The 18,004-nt window shown below is 40.2% G+C and overlaps 1 protein-coding gene across 3 annotated transcripts in view; it reads left to right on the top strand.

Moving 5' to 3' along the window:
• SGPL1 (sphingosine-1-phosphate lyase 1) overlaps positions 1-18,004 on the top strand; it is a 45,349-nt gene that overhangs the window by 10,299 nt on the left and 17,046 nt on the right. For all 3 annotated transcript variants that reach the window (XM_073353573.1, XM_073353574.1, XM_073353576.1), the window contains exons 2-6: positions 4,973-5,138; positions 8,615-8,682; positions 10,603-10,750; positions 13,591-13,670; positions 15,339-15,467. In XM_073353573.1, the coding sequence (XP_073209674.1) occupies positions 4,973-5,138; positions 8,615-8,682; positions 10,603-10,750; positions 13,591-13,670; positions 15,339-15,467 (591 nt within the window). The remainder of the gene's footprint in view (positions 1-4,972; positions 5,139-8,614; positions 8,683-10,602; positions 10,751-13,590; positions 13,671-15,338; positions 15,468-18,004) is intronic.

Raw genomic sequence — 18,004 nt, 5'->3', positions numbered from 1 at the left:
TTTCATCCCACGTCTGTCACCCTAGTCTTCAATGTCATCCACCTCTTTCTGTATGATGTTCCAATCTCTTTGTATTGATGATGCCTCCCAGCTTAGTACAATCAGCAAACTTTATTAGCGCACACCTACTTTTTGTACCAAAGTCACTAATAAAAATATTGAATAAGATTGGTCCCAAGACACCTCTTTGAAGAACTCCACTGGTAACCTCCCTCCAGACTGATAATTCTCCTTTCAGCACAACCTGTTGTCTTCTCCCCTTACACATCTTGTACTGATCCCCATCTTCTCTAATTTAACTGTTAACTTCCCATGTGGCACCATGTCAAATGCTTTACTAAAGTTCAAGGATATTAATCTATTGCATTTTCGTTATCTTTAAAAAATCAGTTATTTTCTCGAAGAAAGAAATCAGGTTAGTCTGGCCTGATCTACCTTTGGCAACCCATGTTGCATTGCATCCCCCTTTACCATTTACTTCTATGAATTTGATTATTCTTTCCTTCATAATGTGTTCTAAATATCTTAAATATAGGCACAATGTTAGCTATTCTCCAGTCATATGGCACACTGTTCAGAGTTAGGTGGCACACAAGCATGAAGTGTGCATGCGTTTCCTATCAGAGTTGCTTCATTCCTGGGGAGCTGGGGCCTGACACACCAGTTTTACCTATAGCATGTAGCCCCAGAATTAGAATAATATTACTTCCCTGATATACTGTACTGGCAAAGCATTCCTACTATGGATGCTGCTTCTGTCTTTTGCCAGCATAGCTTATTCCAGGCCTCCCCAGGGTAAAATCAACCATACTGGCAAAACTGCAGTTTTGCTGGTATAAGCTGTGGCTAAACTCTACGGGCTTTTGCTGGCACAGCTGGTCAGTTGCAAATATCACCCCTGACCAACACAGGTGTGCTGACAAAAACTTGTAATGCAGACATGGGCTTATTTTTTAGCTCTAAATAGAGGTGACCTAGCTAATAGGGTTAATATCTAGGCCAGTATATCTTTTAAATTCTTACTCTGAGTAGTCACATCCAGATGCAATGTCTGTCCAAATATCAAGGTTTGTTAAAGTGAGAAAATAAGAGGAACATGATCAACTTAAATCTTAATATTTAAACATAAGAAATGTCTGATCAGATAATATCTAAGCTTGAAAAATAAGTGAATATCATTTAGCCACAGTTTGTGAAATAACTACACTGTCTTCAACATTGATCCAGCTCTGTTTGCTGCTACACCCATTAGCAGCAGCAGATGTGTAAACAAGGCTTTCCTACTTGAAAACTTTCAGAGTAACAGCCGTGTTAGTCTGTATTTGCAAAAAGAAAAGGAGTACTTGTGGCACCTTAGAGACTAACCAATTTATTTGAACATGAGCTTTCGTGAGCTACAGCTCACTTCATCGGATGCATACCGTGGAAACTGCAGCAGACTTTATATATGCACAGAGAATATGAAACAATACCTCCTCCCACCCCACTGTCCTGGTAATAGCTTATCTAAAGTGATCATCAGGTGGGCCATTTCCAGCACAAATCCAGGTTTTCTCACCCTCCACCCCCCCACACAGATTCACTCTCCTGCTGGTGATAGCCCATCCAAAGTGACAACTCTTTACACAATGTGCATGATAATCAAGTTGGGCTATTTCCTGCACAAATCCAGGTTTTCTCACATCCCCCCCCCACCCCCATACACACACAAACTCACTCTCCATACTCAGAGCATTTAAATTGGAGTTTACAAGTTGACAGGTGAGTAGCATTTTCATGCCTGTCAAGTGTGAAGAATACATCATAGTTCAAAACAGGCTAGTTTGTAAACACAGTTTAAAAAACTGTCATGACCAAAACTATTTATTTCTACTCTTGCTGTCTTTAATTTAACCCTGAGGAGCCCAGTGACATTGAACTGAAAGATAGTATCACACCAAAGTCCTAGGTATTACACAGGTGTAATCAAGTTAGGGCGCAATGTTCAACAAACACTGCTTCATACAACATTCATTAGATAAAAATGAATGCAAGCTAAGTAACATTTGTGTTAGCCATAATGTCTATTGAAACATCAGAAAATAGTATTCAGTTCCTGTTTTTTCAATGTTTTGAAGAAATATTATTCAATATTTTTAGGAGATTGTAGGAATTATAAATGGGTGCTAAAATGAGATGATTTAAGTATTCTGTGTATGCCAAGCCAGAAAATGTCCTTCCTGAATGCTGAAATTGTCATTCTAATTGTATCTCCTTTTGCTGTCACGTACTTTGGGATGCGGGTATCTGTAAAAGATACAATTTGGACTCTAGAAATGGTTCTAAACATTTAATGATGTAATGAGCACAGATTTTCTCTTGGTACTTAAAATAACCCTATACTTCCTTAAACAGCTAGTCTTAGTCCTCAAACAATTTTATGTGACCCTACTGGGGGAATCCTGTTTCCTTAAGAGACCTTATTTTTAGCTCTTCCTATAAGTGAATTTAATGTCAGTAAATGCTGTCATTTGGATACCCATGGAGACCTACATTTTAGTTGTTCACTGTTGCAGCACAGAGCAAGGTTCTCCACATGATCACTTGCGCAGTCTGTTAATCTGGTGCGCAGGGACCTACTGAAGTTTTAAACTTAATTGCCAGGAAAATACTTTTCTGGCACAACTAAGATGTCCAGTCTGGTTAGCTTTAGCTCAGATGTATGATTTTCCTTTTGATGGATTTTTACTGTGCTGTCTGAATGTAATTCCTTTTGAGGTGGAAGATGGTAACAGTTGTTAACGTTAATATGTTTGTGATGGCATGACTGCTACATCTGGAACCAACCCAACCAACTAATGGACTTAAAAGTGGGGTCATCAGGATGTCTTCCCAAGCTTTATTGATAAAAGCGCTTCAATGGCGCAGGCTTCTGAATGCATTTACATTGGGAAAAAAAATGTGAATATTGCAAGTACTAATGATGTAAACAATTGAATGCTTTATCAAATATTTGGATCCTTCTTTCTGGAAGGCAGGGAATAAATGATCTCATGGTGAATTTCTCCTTTAGGGGACTGTTTTAGTCAATTAGAAACATAAGAACTTATCCGTGTGCTCATGAGTTTTGTGTGACTTGGAGTTCTTAAGGCATAAAATCATCACAGAAGTTGACTGACTCACACCCTCAAATATAGGGCCTCTTGTGTTGCTCCCACAACGCGCACATCCAGTTAGAACAGGTTTTTGTTTTTTTCCACAAAGTTCTGTAGTTATATAAAGGTTGATTAAAATTCTGTCCAGGCCACTGAGCTTATCCAGCCTGGAGAATGGTTGATGGAAGAGGAGCACTGAAGAGGGTCGGCTGACTTCTGTAAAGCTAGAAATATATTCCCTTTAAGCACAGATGGTCAGTAGCTCCAGTGTTGCTGGAGGAAGAAGCAGCAAGAAACTAAATGCAACCTGTCTGTGAACAAGATTACAAGGGAGGGGATTGTTATCTCTTGTATTCAGGCAGAGGACTGTGGATTGCAGGATTTAATCAGTGCATCTCTGTGCCAATGTCCTAAAAATAGCAAATGGTACAGTTGTATCTGAACTTTGACCCTCAGTAAAAGTAGAACTTGACTTATTGCTAAGGATACAGTTTAGTCATGGAGGTCATGGCAGTCATGGATTCTGTTACTTTACCAGACCTTTATGACTTCTTTGGCTGTCAGCAACTGGACTTGAGGCTGGAGCTGTGCACCTCCTTTCCCCTCTGGGGCTGGGGTCGGGGCCATGTGCTCCTGCCCCGTGGGTGCCAGTGCATGCTCTCCCTCTCCCCCTGTGGCTGAGGCTGCTGAGCGAGGGTTGTGGCCCCACCCTACGGCAGTGGGACTCCAGAAGTCATTCCTTCTGCTCCTCCTCCCCCCCCCCCCGGTTATTTTTAGTAAAGTCACAGGCAGGTATGGGGTTCCAGTGAATTTTTGTCTATTGCCTGCGACCTGTCTGTGACTTTTACTAAAAATAACCATGACGCAATCTTAACCTTAGTTACTGCATAAAAGACAGAATGGAAGACGCCCAGAATCATTGTCCAGGACTTGTGCAAACCTGCCTCCTTGCGTGCTCTGCTCAGAGGAAAGTGAGAAAAGTGTGGGACTCACCGAGTGTTGCAGAGTGCAAAGAGTTAAATGGGCTGTGTGGCTCAAGCAAAGCTAGCTAAATAGCTGTTAGGAAAATGGTGTAGAACTATGTTAAAGTTGAAAACAGCATTGCTACACCAATTTACAATCTTGTGCCAATTGGAATGAATTAGTGTGGACTCCTTTCTTTTTTTTTATACCGGGTTTTGGTCTTATCCTATTAAACTCTAAAATTAGTGATGCATTCTAATTTGCTGATTACTTTTGGGCAGGGAAGCCCAATATATTATCAGTTGACATGTTAAAAATGCTCAACGCTTTACCATCCAAGAAGCTCAGAATTAATGAATAATGCTTGAATTACTTACTCCATATCCAGTCCCTCCCCATCCTGGTCTCCACCTGCCTCGTTGAGGTGGAGTACAGCCGTCAATTTTAAAAGCCCTGTAGGGTCATCAGGAAGGGCAGTGTAGTGTAGACAAGCACGTTATAAATTCGACCCAATATGGGGAATGTCAATCTAACGATGTAGTGTAGACCAGCCCTCACATTGGCAGTACAAAGCTGCAGGGCTAGAAACTTACTACTTTAAGAATGAAGGCTGAAATCATCATGTAACCCCTTGATTCCAGGAGCTGGGGCTTTAAGGAAAACAATTATCAAGAGACTCATGATGAAATTCTGACCGTTGACAACACTGTAAATACTGAATACCTTCCTTTTTAGTAGGAGCTCTACCTACCTGGGAGGCAGTTCAATATCTATTTTAGGAATAACTCTTCTTCAATGCCCTTATTCATAGTGATTTGAAAAGGTGTGGGGCGGGTTTACCTTCTGTAATATGTGTGTTTTTTGTTTTTTCCCAGGACACCTTTGTTCCCTATAAGGAAATCATCCTCATGTATTTAGAAAAAGCAAGGAGCTTTGTGAATGGACAGTGTGCTGGGATTGAACCCTGGCAACTGATTGGCTCGACATTTGCTTCTACTCTGGTGGTGGTGTGGCTGCACAGTATCCTCTTCCAACCAGAGAGTGAGTACCTTGGCTTGTCTCTCTGGAGTTGAGTTTCCTAATGTGCTGTGGGGGCAGGGTTATTTCTCATGTAAATATTTTTCTGTTTATACATTTGTGACTGGGATCTCAGTGGGGGCCAGCTGAGGTCACTCAATTAGGATGTACTGCAAAGAATGGGGCAGACAATCCCAAAGCTGGTGGATATTTCAATACTTAGATTTACCAAGCCAGCACAAAACAGCTTCTTTACTACCTCACTGGTTGCCCAGAAACTAACACGGTTCCCTTAAAGTGACTCGGCCTCAGGCCTCCATCTAGGTACCCAAGTAAAATCTAATGAAGATTTTCAGAAAATCTTATTTCATCGTATAAAAGAAAAGGTTCTACCAGTCCCAAAGGATCAGACACATTGCCTCCCAGGTTAATGAATATTCCAGATCTTACCCAAATACGTGCTTACAGCCAATTATTATTAACTAAACTAAAATTTATTAAAAAGGGAAGGAGAGTGAGTATGGTTAAAAGATCAATATACATACAGACAAGAGTTCAGTTCTTGAGGTTCGGATACATAGCAGAGATGGTGAGCTTTGTAGTTTCAAAGAGTTCTTTTAGAATTTAGTCCATAGGTTATACAGGCAGTCCTCGGACTTACGACACAAATGGTTCCTCAAAATTGCGTTGTAAGTCAAAATGTCATAACTCAGAACCACAACGCACTCCACTGCGGGACCGAGCGTTGTAAAGTCAAAACCAATTGTCCAAAGTCAAATCAGGGTGTCAATTCAGAAACGTCGTAAGTGCTGTTTATCGTAAGTTGAACATCAAGTCACGGACTGCCTGCCTGCTGTCCAATATTATATTCAGGGTGTTTCCAGCTGAACTGGGACCTCAATCTTGAAAAGCAAACTTCCTCTGATGAAGCTTAAGCAGATCTGAGATAAAAAGGATTGGGACCCAAGGATCTTTTGTACAATTTCAGGCTTTCTTTTACAGAGTTGGAGTCCCTTGGGGAACAATAGGGCCTCATTTCCTAAGCATAGTTGTTAATTATTCTCACAGATTAGCATACGACAATGTCTGGTTTCTCCACCATTGACAGATGATTTGCTATACATTACAAAGAGATGAATACAGTGATATCCCATGTTTACAATTAATTTAAATGTTAGGATGTTCTTTTGATCTCTGAATTATCAGAATACAGCATAATCAACAGTCCCTGTCTACATTGTTGACCACTACCCATATTTATATAAATACACTAAAACACAAACATTATCTCCCCATATGTCTTTAAGGGTTGAATTTAAGTCCTTCATCCTGCAGGATGTTTAACCCTTTCTGGCCATGCATCACAACATTCTAAACAGGCTTCTGCCGTAACCCGGAATGTACCAGTAAAATCTCTGGTTATCCTATTAAGGACAAGACGTGGCGACGTTTCAGTAGCTAAACCATTCCATATTAGGGAGTGGTGGAAGACAGTCTAGAGTGTGCCTGTGTGATGCAGAAAAGTTGCTCTGCTCTTCCCCTCCCATTGGACTTTTGGTTAAACACTCATTTGCTGGTCATTCCTGTTGATCAAAAGTCAGAAACAGTCACCTTTGAGTTCTGTGCTCTGGTGAGGTTCATTATGGGGAATCATGACACAATAGCAAAACACCAGGACTGGAGGATTGTCCGGAACACACATTGGGCGGAAGAAGGGGGCTTCCTTTCCTTTCTGTTAATCATACACATTTACTGTCTGAGAGTCCGTTATTTAAGGTACATACCCACATGTTTTCATCTGTTCTGAGCCTTTTTCCTTGTTTTGAAGTGTAAAAAATTAAATTGGATCTCTTGGTCTATTGCTGTGCATTCTTCTTTATTGTGGCAAGATGGTACTAAAAATCACTGGACCTATCCGAGAGAGGAGGCTGTAGTTCCTTGTGAGTCCCATAGGATGTATGTAGTAATTTCTAGTGGCTGTTGTTAGGAGTAACAGCATATTAATTTGATGTTTAATTTTGTGCTTTCCCACAGTTTCCCAGGGGAGGGAAAAGTACATTTGAATTGCTAAAAGCACTCTTTTTAGCAAGAATAAACAGAAGATTTCTTGGCTCTGAGTTTTAAGCTCACACAGTACTAGTACCTGAGTTTATTTTTAATTGTTTTTTAAATACTAGCATAGTATTGGGAAATCTTAGATTAAACATCTTGAATTTTATGTAAGTATATAGTAAAAATTTGAAGAAACTTGCACACCTAGGAAAAAACAACAAACAAAAAGCAGATTATCAACGAAGTGTGTAATACAAATTCTTTCCAAAATCTAAGCTATTAAGTATTTACTGCAGAACATTAGTGCTAAAGTTAGCTGAGTTTGTATTCTCCTGTTGGTGTCTCAAGATGAAAAAAGAAGCAAAGCAAAGAAGTCATATTACTATCAAAGATAAAGATTGTGAGGTCTTTAGAGTGAGATTTTAAGATAGTTTCAGATGTTTCTTCATGAAAGTGTTACCTGTAGCTGCCAATGTTTACCTAAAAGTGTGTATAAAGTACAATGTCTTTAATTCCTCTGATCTGATCTAACCTTAAATCACTTTTCTGTGGCTAAAGGATCCATGGCATCCCTCTGCTGGATTAAATCCCAATAGCTGTCAAGAGATTGTCTTCCAAAGATGGTATTGAGAATAGCTAACCCTATCATTGCTTCTCCAGCAAAGGTCAGAAACAGAATCTGGATTTCAATGAGATTTCTACATAACCCGGATGGAAAATTGGATATGTGTGGCACAAATCAGGTGACTGCCCACACCAAAAAGGAGACAGTAGTTTAGCCAGAACACGTGTCCAGTATTCTCCTGGTACCTGGCCACTTGCTCTGACCATTTGACAACACAATCTCTTCTTTTTGTTGCAGAGTGCAATCACTGGCCAGTGATATTCTGCAATGAGATGGAAAAATGCTCTCAATAAGCATCTGCTTCTTTCTCTACTGAATAGTGGTCCTCCTCATAGAAGTGAGGTCCCCCACAGTATTTAGAACTCTACAGACAGGTGATGCAGGCCGGTGCTATTCATGTTTGTTCTCCTCCTGTCTCACCTAAAACATGCTGGACACCTGAGGTGAAATTATGACTCCACTGAAGTCAAGAGAGAAACTGCCATTGATTTTAATAGAGCCAGAATTTCACCTCTGGTATTCCTGTTACAGCTTTCCTGTCCAGAATGCCAAATAATGTGAGAATATATGTATATGGTGAGTTAGACAAATGTCTACTAATGACTAAACAAGGCTCTTAAATCACCTTTGCATGTAATCCGAGTCAGATTTGAATTTCCTTCTCCAGTGTATTACATCTCTGCACCTCAATCCCTTCTTCATTGTTTCATTTAGCCAAGAATTCCTGCCATATATCAGCAGTACTAAACTTGAGGAGTTTTTTTTGGTTTATTAGCTCAGAGCAGGTTGCTCAATTTTGATTTTTGTTTCTTGTTTATCTCAGGTTTAACATCACGAAGTAAAAAATGGTTCTTTAAAACTCTAAGAAAACTGCCTTTTCTTGGCGCCATAGTAAGTATCTGACGAGCTTTCCTCAACATTCAGCCAGCTCTGTCTTTCTGTCCTATTTGTATTGCAATAACGCCCAGGAGACCTTTGTGCGAGGCGCTGGACAAACATGAAGTCCCTGCCCCAAAGAGCTGACGGTCCAGGTAATCTTTCTGTAGCAGTATTGGCTTCAGAAAAGGGAGACGACATTTTCATTACCAGTAATACCAAGTGGCTGAGTTTCCCCAACTCCTTTCTGTATATTATCAGACTTTCTGAAAATAGCCTCAGCTGGTGGATGAAGGCCACAGAGTTTACTCTGGGTTATTTCTCTACCTAATTTATCATTCTGTTTGTGTCATCACTATGTAGTTAACTGAACGAATGTGATAACTGAACCTTGTGTTATGCAAGAGGAAGAGGTTATTTTCCTTGTCTTTGATTGGCTTAGAACTCCTATCTGTGTTAGGAATGGCTTGGACTCTACTCTTAAGAGAGCAGATGCTATGTAATCATTACAACAAGAAATACAATGGAGTTTCTTTTATTGAAACCTATTTACTACAAGATTCAGCAATTGTCTTGAATTCTTAGCATCAAGAAAGGTATAACTTTTAAAATGCATTTAGTAAATGACAATACTGCATTTGGTGGCATACAAGGTACAGTCCCTGCCCTGAGGACATCGGTCACAATAGAAAGACTAAATAAAACAAAGGATTCAGGGGCTAGGTTTGTCTTAAGTTTGTCTTTTGATGTAACAGATGTATGGTTTAGCACTATGGTTTTCAACCTTTTTTTTTTCATTTGCAGACCCCTACAAATTTTTTTTGAATGGAGGTGCAGACCCCTTTGGAAATCTTAAACATAGTCTGCGAACCCCCAAGGGACTGGGGACCACAGATTGAAAACCACTGGCTTAGCATGATAAAGAATGCTTTCTCTTCCAGATCTTCTCTTGGCATTATTACTGATGCATGGAACTAGTTTTAAAAACTTTTATCCAGCTCTTATAAGCTACAAGTATCTCCCTTTTTAAAGGGGTTGATGTGCTTATGCTGAAGTCCTGACCAACACATTCTGCCATCATTGTACCTGGTTGTCGTAGCCAATGAGCTGGGTCAGATGAATTCATAACTCCATATTATATTCCATTTATATCTGTCCCTTGCTTACTGGCAAAGGAGACACAAAGTAGTTCTGGGCTCCCTACAACTGTTCCTTATTTGTATATGACCCAAACTTTCAGGATAGTGCTAGTGAGTTGTTGGCCTATTGCAAAGAAATGTGTTAGTGTTTCATTTGCCAAGCACGTCCACTGATCAGTAGAGTCTGACACATAAACCTATCATGTTGCTTACAAGAGACCTTGATGTCCAGGCATTCCAATGTTCAAAAGTCTCTGTTACTGTTGATATCTCAACAGCTATATTAGATAATGCTTCTGGGAGAGAGATCTGTGCTGCTGTGAGGGCAAGTCTGGGCCTTCAAACTGTAGACTGGGGGAGAAGTTAGTGTCTCAGTCTTATCTGTATGTTCTTTCATTGTGTTATGTTGTGCAATATAGATTTTTTATTTTTTTTTTAGAGTTTCTAAACGTATATCTGATTTCTGAAGTGAGATGGTCCTAAAGTAATCCATCTTGAAACTGTAACTGGTATAAAATCAGCTGTTTATATTATCATGGGCTTCAACACCATAAAAAGGCTGAGGTGGAGGGAAGCCCAATATCTTGCTTTGCTACATTTGACAAACAAAATTATTTTCAAGACCCTAAATAGGCATTAAAGGATGAAATTAACATGCACAATATTTGACAGTATCCGTTTAAGAGGTTAACACAGTTCAGTGTTGAGCTTATTGTTCCAGTCAGTAGCACTGAATGTTCTGGGTACAATAAAATGTATGCACCCTGTTGTTGAAGGTATTTAATTTTCTTTTTAGATACAGAAGCAGTTTAACAAGGCCTTGGATGATGTAGCCTCTGGTTTGCACTTCCTGAATGATGGAAAGGGTTATATCAAAGCATTGCCAGCTCAAGGCATGAGCCAACCTGTACTACTAGAGAAGATGAAGGAGTACAGCTCTATGGGTATGACAGTGAGCATATACTGGTGTATATATGCAGGCAGAGACGCTGCCTTTCTGAATTCCTGGGGGGTGCTTGACCCCCCCCCCCCCCCGGCCATGCCCCTACTCCATCCCTTCCCACAAGCACCCCCCCGCCTCTTCCCGATTTTCCCGATCCCTTGCTCCTCCTCTTTCCCTCCCCTCCTCCCCAGCACCTCCTGCCTGCTGTTGAACAGCTGATCCGTGGGAGGCACTGGGAGGGAGGGGGAGGAGCTGATTGTGGGGGCTGAGCACCCACTGTTCTGTCCAGGAGTGCTCCAGCCCCTGAGCATCCACTGAGTTGGCACCTGTGTATGCAGGTCTACTTCGTAGGCCTAATATTAGAATTATGCTATATGTTTACGCACCTATAAAGGTAAAATGGACCCTGGTGACTGCTACAAATAGTTTCAGCTTAAATATTTTTCTTGGTGTTCGTCAAATGTTGGTTGATGCTGTCCTGTAAATGACTAATACCAATCTTCATGTTTCTAATTAACTACAATTATTAACTAATACTCAGGCATCCCATAAAAAAAAACTCGTGTGCCCGGTGTTCTAATGCTGAAGGTAATGTAAAAGTAATTCTGTTCCATCATGGTAGTGAAATATAATGCAGACAATCTGGGTTTGAGGGTAATGGTTACAAAGGAAATCGGAAAGTTTTTATTCTGTTTCACTGACCAGTCTGTCACAGTAAGGAGGAAAGGATAGTCTCCTGGTTGTCTGAGGTGGGGATGGGCCAATTTGACCATTACTCTTCTTGGGATCTTTTTTCCAAAACAGATACATCAATGCACTTTCCTCCCTTCTCCTCCACCTCCAATCCTAAGGGAAATAAATCGGCTGCAGCAGTTCAGCTCTAATGGGCAACCCCACGGAAATAAATCAGTGATGGGGGGTTGGTGTGGGGGAGAACGGGACACTGTAACTGCCCTTATTGAAAGAGTGAGGTCTCTCTCTTTAAACTGGTGCAGTGTCCTGACACTAAATCTTTGGCCCAGAAAAGCAGGACAATTTCTTCTTGACTGGCACTCGTAACTAGGAAAATATTTTGGAGTCAGGTTTGAACATGCTTCAGAGCAACCCAATGCTAGGCTCTTGCCAGAAGCATGGGTTTTTGTTTTGTAAAGCAAAGTACAAAACATTGCTTACATAGAATTTTTCACTTCTCTCCGTCACTGTGACTTGTTTGTTTTATGCCATAGTGTTTCCTTGGCTTGGTTCCACGTAGACAGCACCTGAAACTTCACTGTTGAGTCGCTTCTGTCGTAAGAAATCTCTACTCCAGTTAATGTACCTGCCACGTTCTAATCAGAAAACTTAGGGGAATTTACAACTTCCTAAAGAGTCTGATTGGGAGGGCTAGCTAATATTGTACCTTTCCTGGCTTCGGGACTTTCTTCATGAAACAGTTTGACACCGCTAAACCTGAAATAAACAATATTGTATGTAGGAAAATTTCAGTAAAACCAATCTTACAATTTTCCTATTCTCCACACTTCTTCTAGAGCTTGCTGTGTCCTCTTTTTCCATGTCTGTTTTCTATGCCCTCAATTTTCTATCTATTTTCAAAATGCTTTTTTCCTCTGACTCCCTCAAAGGTGCCCCACCCTCCTCCCAGTCTGTTTTTACCCTTATCGTTCACTTCTACGTTCTCCAACAGCTATTTGGGACCTGAGTTATATGTATGCAGGTGAAGTTGACACTCCCTGAGTTATGAAAGTTTCCCCTTCCAAGTGGAAGAGGAAGTTTTTTTTTTTTTAAGGGTTTTAAAAGGAGGAAGATGGTATTGGGTAAAGCGGTGAACTGAATCCTATTGAAAATGTTCCCTGAAATGGTGCATTTATGGTACAGCTTTATTTTAGAGCTAAAAGGTTACCCAGGTAAAACACTTGGATGATGGACAACGTGTGGAGGTGCTTATTGGTAAGGGCGCAGCCCTTGCTCTGCCAGACATACCTGCTATGTTCTGAAGTTGCAGTAATTTGCATGTACTTTTAGGTGAAAACAGGAACTGGAGTTTGCATTGCATATTTTACCAGTACAGATTGGTTTGAATTGTTTTTCAAATATCTTGTAACATGGTTGAATGTTCTGTTTGTATAGTTATCACCTTCAGCAAATAGAATCCAGCAGTGTGGACAGGTTTTTGGAACTTGAATGGGAATTATTGCAAAGTTGTTTACATATATTCTCTTGTAGTTACACATTGCTCAACTATTGCATCTTTTATAGCCATTGGATTCAGTAAAAAGTGATGGAACACTTATGGCTTCTAATTTATTACTATGAAATTTGTTTTGTGCTAATCTAATAGTGCTAAATGTTTCGTGCTAATACTAGGGAAATAGGAAATATGCTATAGGAAGGGTTTAGCATTTTACATTCTGAATACTTCCATCCAAGTATAGTCTGGAAGTAACATACTAACCACAGCTCTTTTTTTCAAAGCTCTTTTATATTATGAGCCAGTTGTAGACAATCAACAGGAGGAAAAAAAAAACTTGACTTAAACATCTGCAAAATTTGGACAAACCTACATAGGACTTGCCAATTCTTAGCAGCTGCTAGTCAGTCAGGCACTCCAGTTAAGTTACTTTCTTTGCCATGATTTTAAAAAGTAGAGTTTCCTCATGTTATTCTGAGCTATTTTAATGGTAGTATGGAGGGAATTGTTAGTGCTAATCAGTAACTGAGAGGATCACACTTGTGGTATGCATTGCTACTAGGATAGATGCTGTTTTTGGCACTTTTGGGTAGCTTTCATATTAGGATGTTTGCTTATGCAAACGTATGCTGTTTATGCTTTTTATTTTTCAGGTAAAGTACATTGGGAGGATGGGAAAGTCTCTGGGACAGTATACAGCGGGGAAGAGAAACTCACTCACTTGCTAGTGAAGGTAAATAAGTGTTCAAGAGGTATAATTTATGTGTGAGTCACACAAATACCTTTTTGTGGGATGAATATCCATAAACACCTTAATTCCCTATTTATAATTCCTATTTATCTTGTCTTGGAAGATGGTAGAACAAAAAACATTGGTCTGAAGCCAAGGGAAAAAATTGAGATAGATATGGCTGAAGGAGGGAGAGTCCTAGCAAAACATTTGTGCCATGGAATAGATGACCAAAGGCTATGGCTGTCAAAGCACCGTCACTGTAGATATTCAAGACAGAATGGGTAAAACATTTGGAATGATGAAGCAAGTAACAAGTTACGAGGGAATGGATAAACTGACATTGACTGACTACACCTTGAATCTTGCCTGCAGCTACCTATTCCAGGATTAGGCTTCTGTGGAAGTTCTGGCTGGGACAGCCTGTTAAGCTGGGCCCTGCAGCCAAGGCAAATGAAAACTTGTAACAAACTGTATAGTGCAGCCAATATTCAGACGGTGGTAGAATCGGAAGGCTGGCTTGCTTCAGCCAAGTCCCTGTTGTGTCATAGCCAGAAACTTCTCTCCTTGGGAAGGTTGAAAGAATTCTAAACAGCCCAAAGACCTGTTTAGTTGCCTAGATCAGAAATTCTTCCCCCAGGAAGAAAGAACGTCTTTCCCTTAGTCAGCCCTGTCTTCTGGGGGTATCTTTTATAGTAATTGTAATGAGCTCCATTTGGGTACTTAACTCGGTGTTTGATTCCTATTGCCTGTTAATTTTCCTTGCTTTCAGGTGCTTGAGTGTATAAACCCCATCACAGCTTTTCTTCGGGAAATCTTGCTAAATTCTTTGGTTCTAGATATGTGGACACTTGTTCTGTATTTTTGCTGATTACGCTGTCACTGACTTCAGTAGAATTGCTTCTGGTTCTGGCGAGTGGAGAACAGAATCAGGCCCACACTAGCTTTTGCTTGTCATGTAAAGCCATGGTTGCAAAATACTTTGGTGTGAAATGGTAGCTTTTGAGAACAATTTTGATGCATATCAGGTGGACAGTCTTACTGCTTCAAAGAGTTTGTTTTCCCAGCTGAACTATCTGCCTGTAGTTATTCCAGAATTCTCCTCTGGCCACAAACTTGTCTGTTACTGTTATAGATCTTGTTCTAAAGTTAATTATTCAAAGAAACATATCAGCTGCTTCTTGTACTAACGAGAGTTTTAGTTGCTTTTTTTTTTTTTTTAAGAATAAAAGCTGGTACTTGTAAAAGTTGATCTTGTAAAGCAGCCATTTGTTTTCTTTTAATAGAGGTAAAATGAGAACAGGTGTGTTTGCACCTTATAACTTATTTAAACAACATTTGTTACTAAAATAGGCCATTCCTCACGTCTTGGTTGTTGTTGCATAATTGTACCACAGGCCAGATGTGCCCTAGGGTAATTCTGGAGTTAGCCACAGTGGGTAGACTACGTAAGTGTCTCCATCACATCTATAGCTTCAGTTACTACTACATCTAAAGGCTGCAAAACACTGCTTTGGGCTGCCTAAGACCTGCTGCTCCTTGCTACTGTGGCTAAAAATAGCTAATTGAATTAGCTCACTTCTAAGGCGGTTTGTATTGCCACCTTTGATTCCCATTGCAGAACTTGTTAAACAGTAACCTAGATCTTGTTCTGCAATATATCATTTATAGGTTTATGAGGAGTTTGCATGGAGTAATCCCCTTCATCCAGATGTGTTTCCAGGCCTGAGGAAGATGGAAGCGGAGGTGGTGAGGATGGCCTGCACACTCTTCAATGGGGGACCTAATTCCTGTGGAGTAGTAAGTAATCTAGAAGCTAAATCAGAGCCCCCCTTAAACATATGAACTTTCCTAATTGGACGCTGCACACTTCCTTTTCTACTAGCTGTGCTAAGATTATTCCTGTATGTCGCGTTAGGCTTTTTCTACACTAGAAAGAATTTGCTTGCATAGCTACACTAGTAAAGCCTCCTAATGGAGACTCAGTTTATACCAGCAGAATTGTTTTATCAATATAGTTTTATACCAGTTCCCTGAAAGAAAGAAATTACTCTGGCATAGCCACATAGCTATGTCTTAATAGGCATGTGTCTTCTGACAAGGCTATACTGGCAAAATATTGTAAGCGTAGACCAGGCCTTAGATGGGGAAGGACATAACCAACTCTAAAATGTAACTGGCTTGGGGTGGGGTGTTTGAGAGCAGGTAGCCTTTTTTCTTTAATTTTGCTCTAATCTAGAAATCCATCAGCATGCCAAAACTAGGACTGCAAACAATTCCGGCTGGTTGGCTTGGAGACCACGAAGAAGCAGTTGAGGGTATTAAATGGCTTTGATCAACAGGGTGTGGTACATATTGTCCTTGTCCAACTTGTAAGCTGTCTGAACAAGTTAGCTTGCATGGTTTTAAAGCTCACAGGCACTGAAATTAACAATTTGAAAGCATTGACTGAATTAGTTACTTGCAAAACGAGTTTTAGTCCATTTCCCTCATTTCATACTTTCTAAACAGTCACACTTTTTGTTGTACTAACAAATGCATCCTTCCCATAAAAAGACAGCACTTATTTTCGTGTCTCAAAGTTAGATTGTAAATTTCTCAGGGCAGGGACTATTTTTTTTTTTTTAATTTTGTTTTGTAGTTGTGTTTGTGCAGTGCCGAGCACAGTGGCATCCAGTCAGTAATTGATGTCTCTTGGCGCTACTGCAGTACAAGAAAGAAGTAGGCTGTGTTTGTAAGTTGTAGAGAACTAAATATATCATGGGCAAGGTATTGGTGGCAAATTATGAATTAAGTTGTCAGCACCTGCCATGCAATTGCTGCTGGTGACTCTGCAACCCATGTGCTGGTGTACTGTATGGCCAGTTGAAGGTTTAAAAAAAAAAAAAAATTCTGTGTCTCAGACACTTACTTAACCCCACCTCTTATTCATACTGACTTGCAGTTGCATAGAACATTGACTAAATTATCTGAGGAAGGTAGCTTGGATCACAGAGATCTCTCTCTACAATTGTGGTGTTAATTGGTCTCTAATAGTTGTCCATGTACTTAGCAGAATTTTGCAGCACTTTTCTCACGTTTGGAGAACTTCACTCACAAACTTTCAACACTTAAAATGGTTGGTTTTTTAAATTTTTTTTATTGTTCATGATAGCTTTAAAAAGTGTCTAGCTTTTGGTCTAAGTGCTATTACCTAAATGTAAATACAAGCCACATATAAGATAAATAAAAGATTCGCCAGCTGCTTCTCTTCATAACTAGAAAATTATAAAAATGACATTAAACCCTCCAAATGCCCCCTAACAAAAATACCAGCACTCGTCCTTCCCCCTTCCCTAAAGCCTGAGTAGTTAAACGGGCCTTGCAGCATGCCCTGAAGCTCTGCAAATTGCGGTATAAGGCATTAGTCCCTGACTGCTTCGCTTAGGCTTCTGCTTGAATCTCAGCAGGAAGTGTAAAAACTTGGTGTGGAAGTTGCCTACTACCTTGTTGAACAGTTACCCAATACGCAAGGCCAGTGGGAGAGTTAAAGTGGCTATCCAGAAACTACTAAAATTGACCTAACCCTGTAATTAACTTCCTGAAACTAGTCTTGCAGGTATTGAATTCTCACAGTGTACAAGATAGATGCTTTGAAACACCAGATTTCAAAAATGGAACTAGCAGTTTGTGACCAAGGGACTTCTTGGATCCTCACAGTCCTGGGGAAGTGTCTCAGAGCTAAAGGAAGGCCCTGGAGAAGTGATGTGGAGGCCAGATGTTGTTGTTTGGGACAGTCTGTCACACTCACTGCTCAAAAGGGTCAGAAGTGGGCCATGATTTCAAAACAGTAACGTCTAGGTAAGGTTTTGTACCTAAAATATTTCATCAAAGTTTCTGATGGCTCAGTCATTCCAGAGAGTTGTGCCAAACAGTTAACGGAATATTTCTTCTGAGACTTTTCAGACTTGCATGTTTCCCCCCAACCTTCTGTGGTTCAAATTTCACACCTACGATCATGGTCTCTGAAGGGCCAGAGAAAAAGCATTTTTATCTGTGCTTTCACTTTGTTTCTTCATGTATTTGACACTGTTGAGCTTGTATGGGGCAGTCAGCTTTCCCTCTGTGTGGCTCTTTCAAACTTTAAAAGACACACATTTGAGGCGGGGTGTGAGGCAACAAAATGAGGCAGACCATGGACAGATGTAGTGCTTGAATCTACTTCTGTTTTTTTTAAACAAACTTGAGCAGTCTGAAAGTTGTTGTCCTTTTTTAATGTATAAAGTCTGATTTACCTTTATTCCACCTACAGTCTTGTAGTTTAAAATATACATTTGCTCCTGAAATTGTTGGCCATA

Source organism: Lepidochelys kempii, chromosome 7 (genome assembly GCF_965140265.1).
Source record: "Lepidochelys kempii isolate rLepKem1 chromosome 7, rLepKem1.hap2, whole genome shotgun sequence".
Lineage (NCBI taxonomy): Eukaryota > Metazoa > Chordata > Testudines > Cheloniidae > Lepidochelys > Lepidochelys kempii.
Note: the sequence above shows the minus strand (reverse complement) of the source record. Positions and strands in the feature narration are given on the sequence as shown.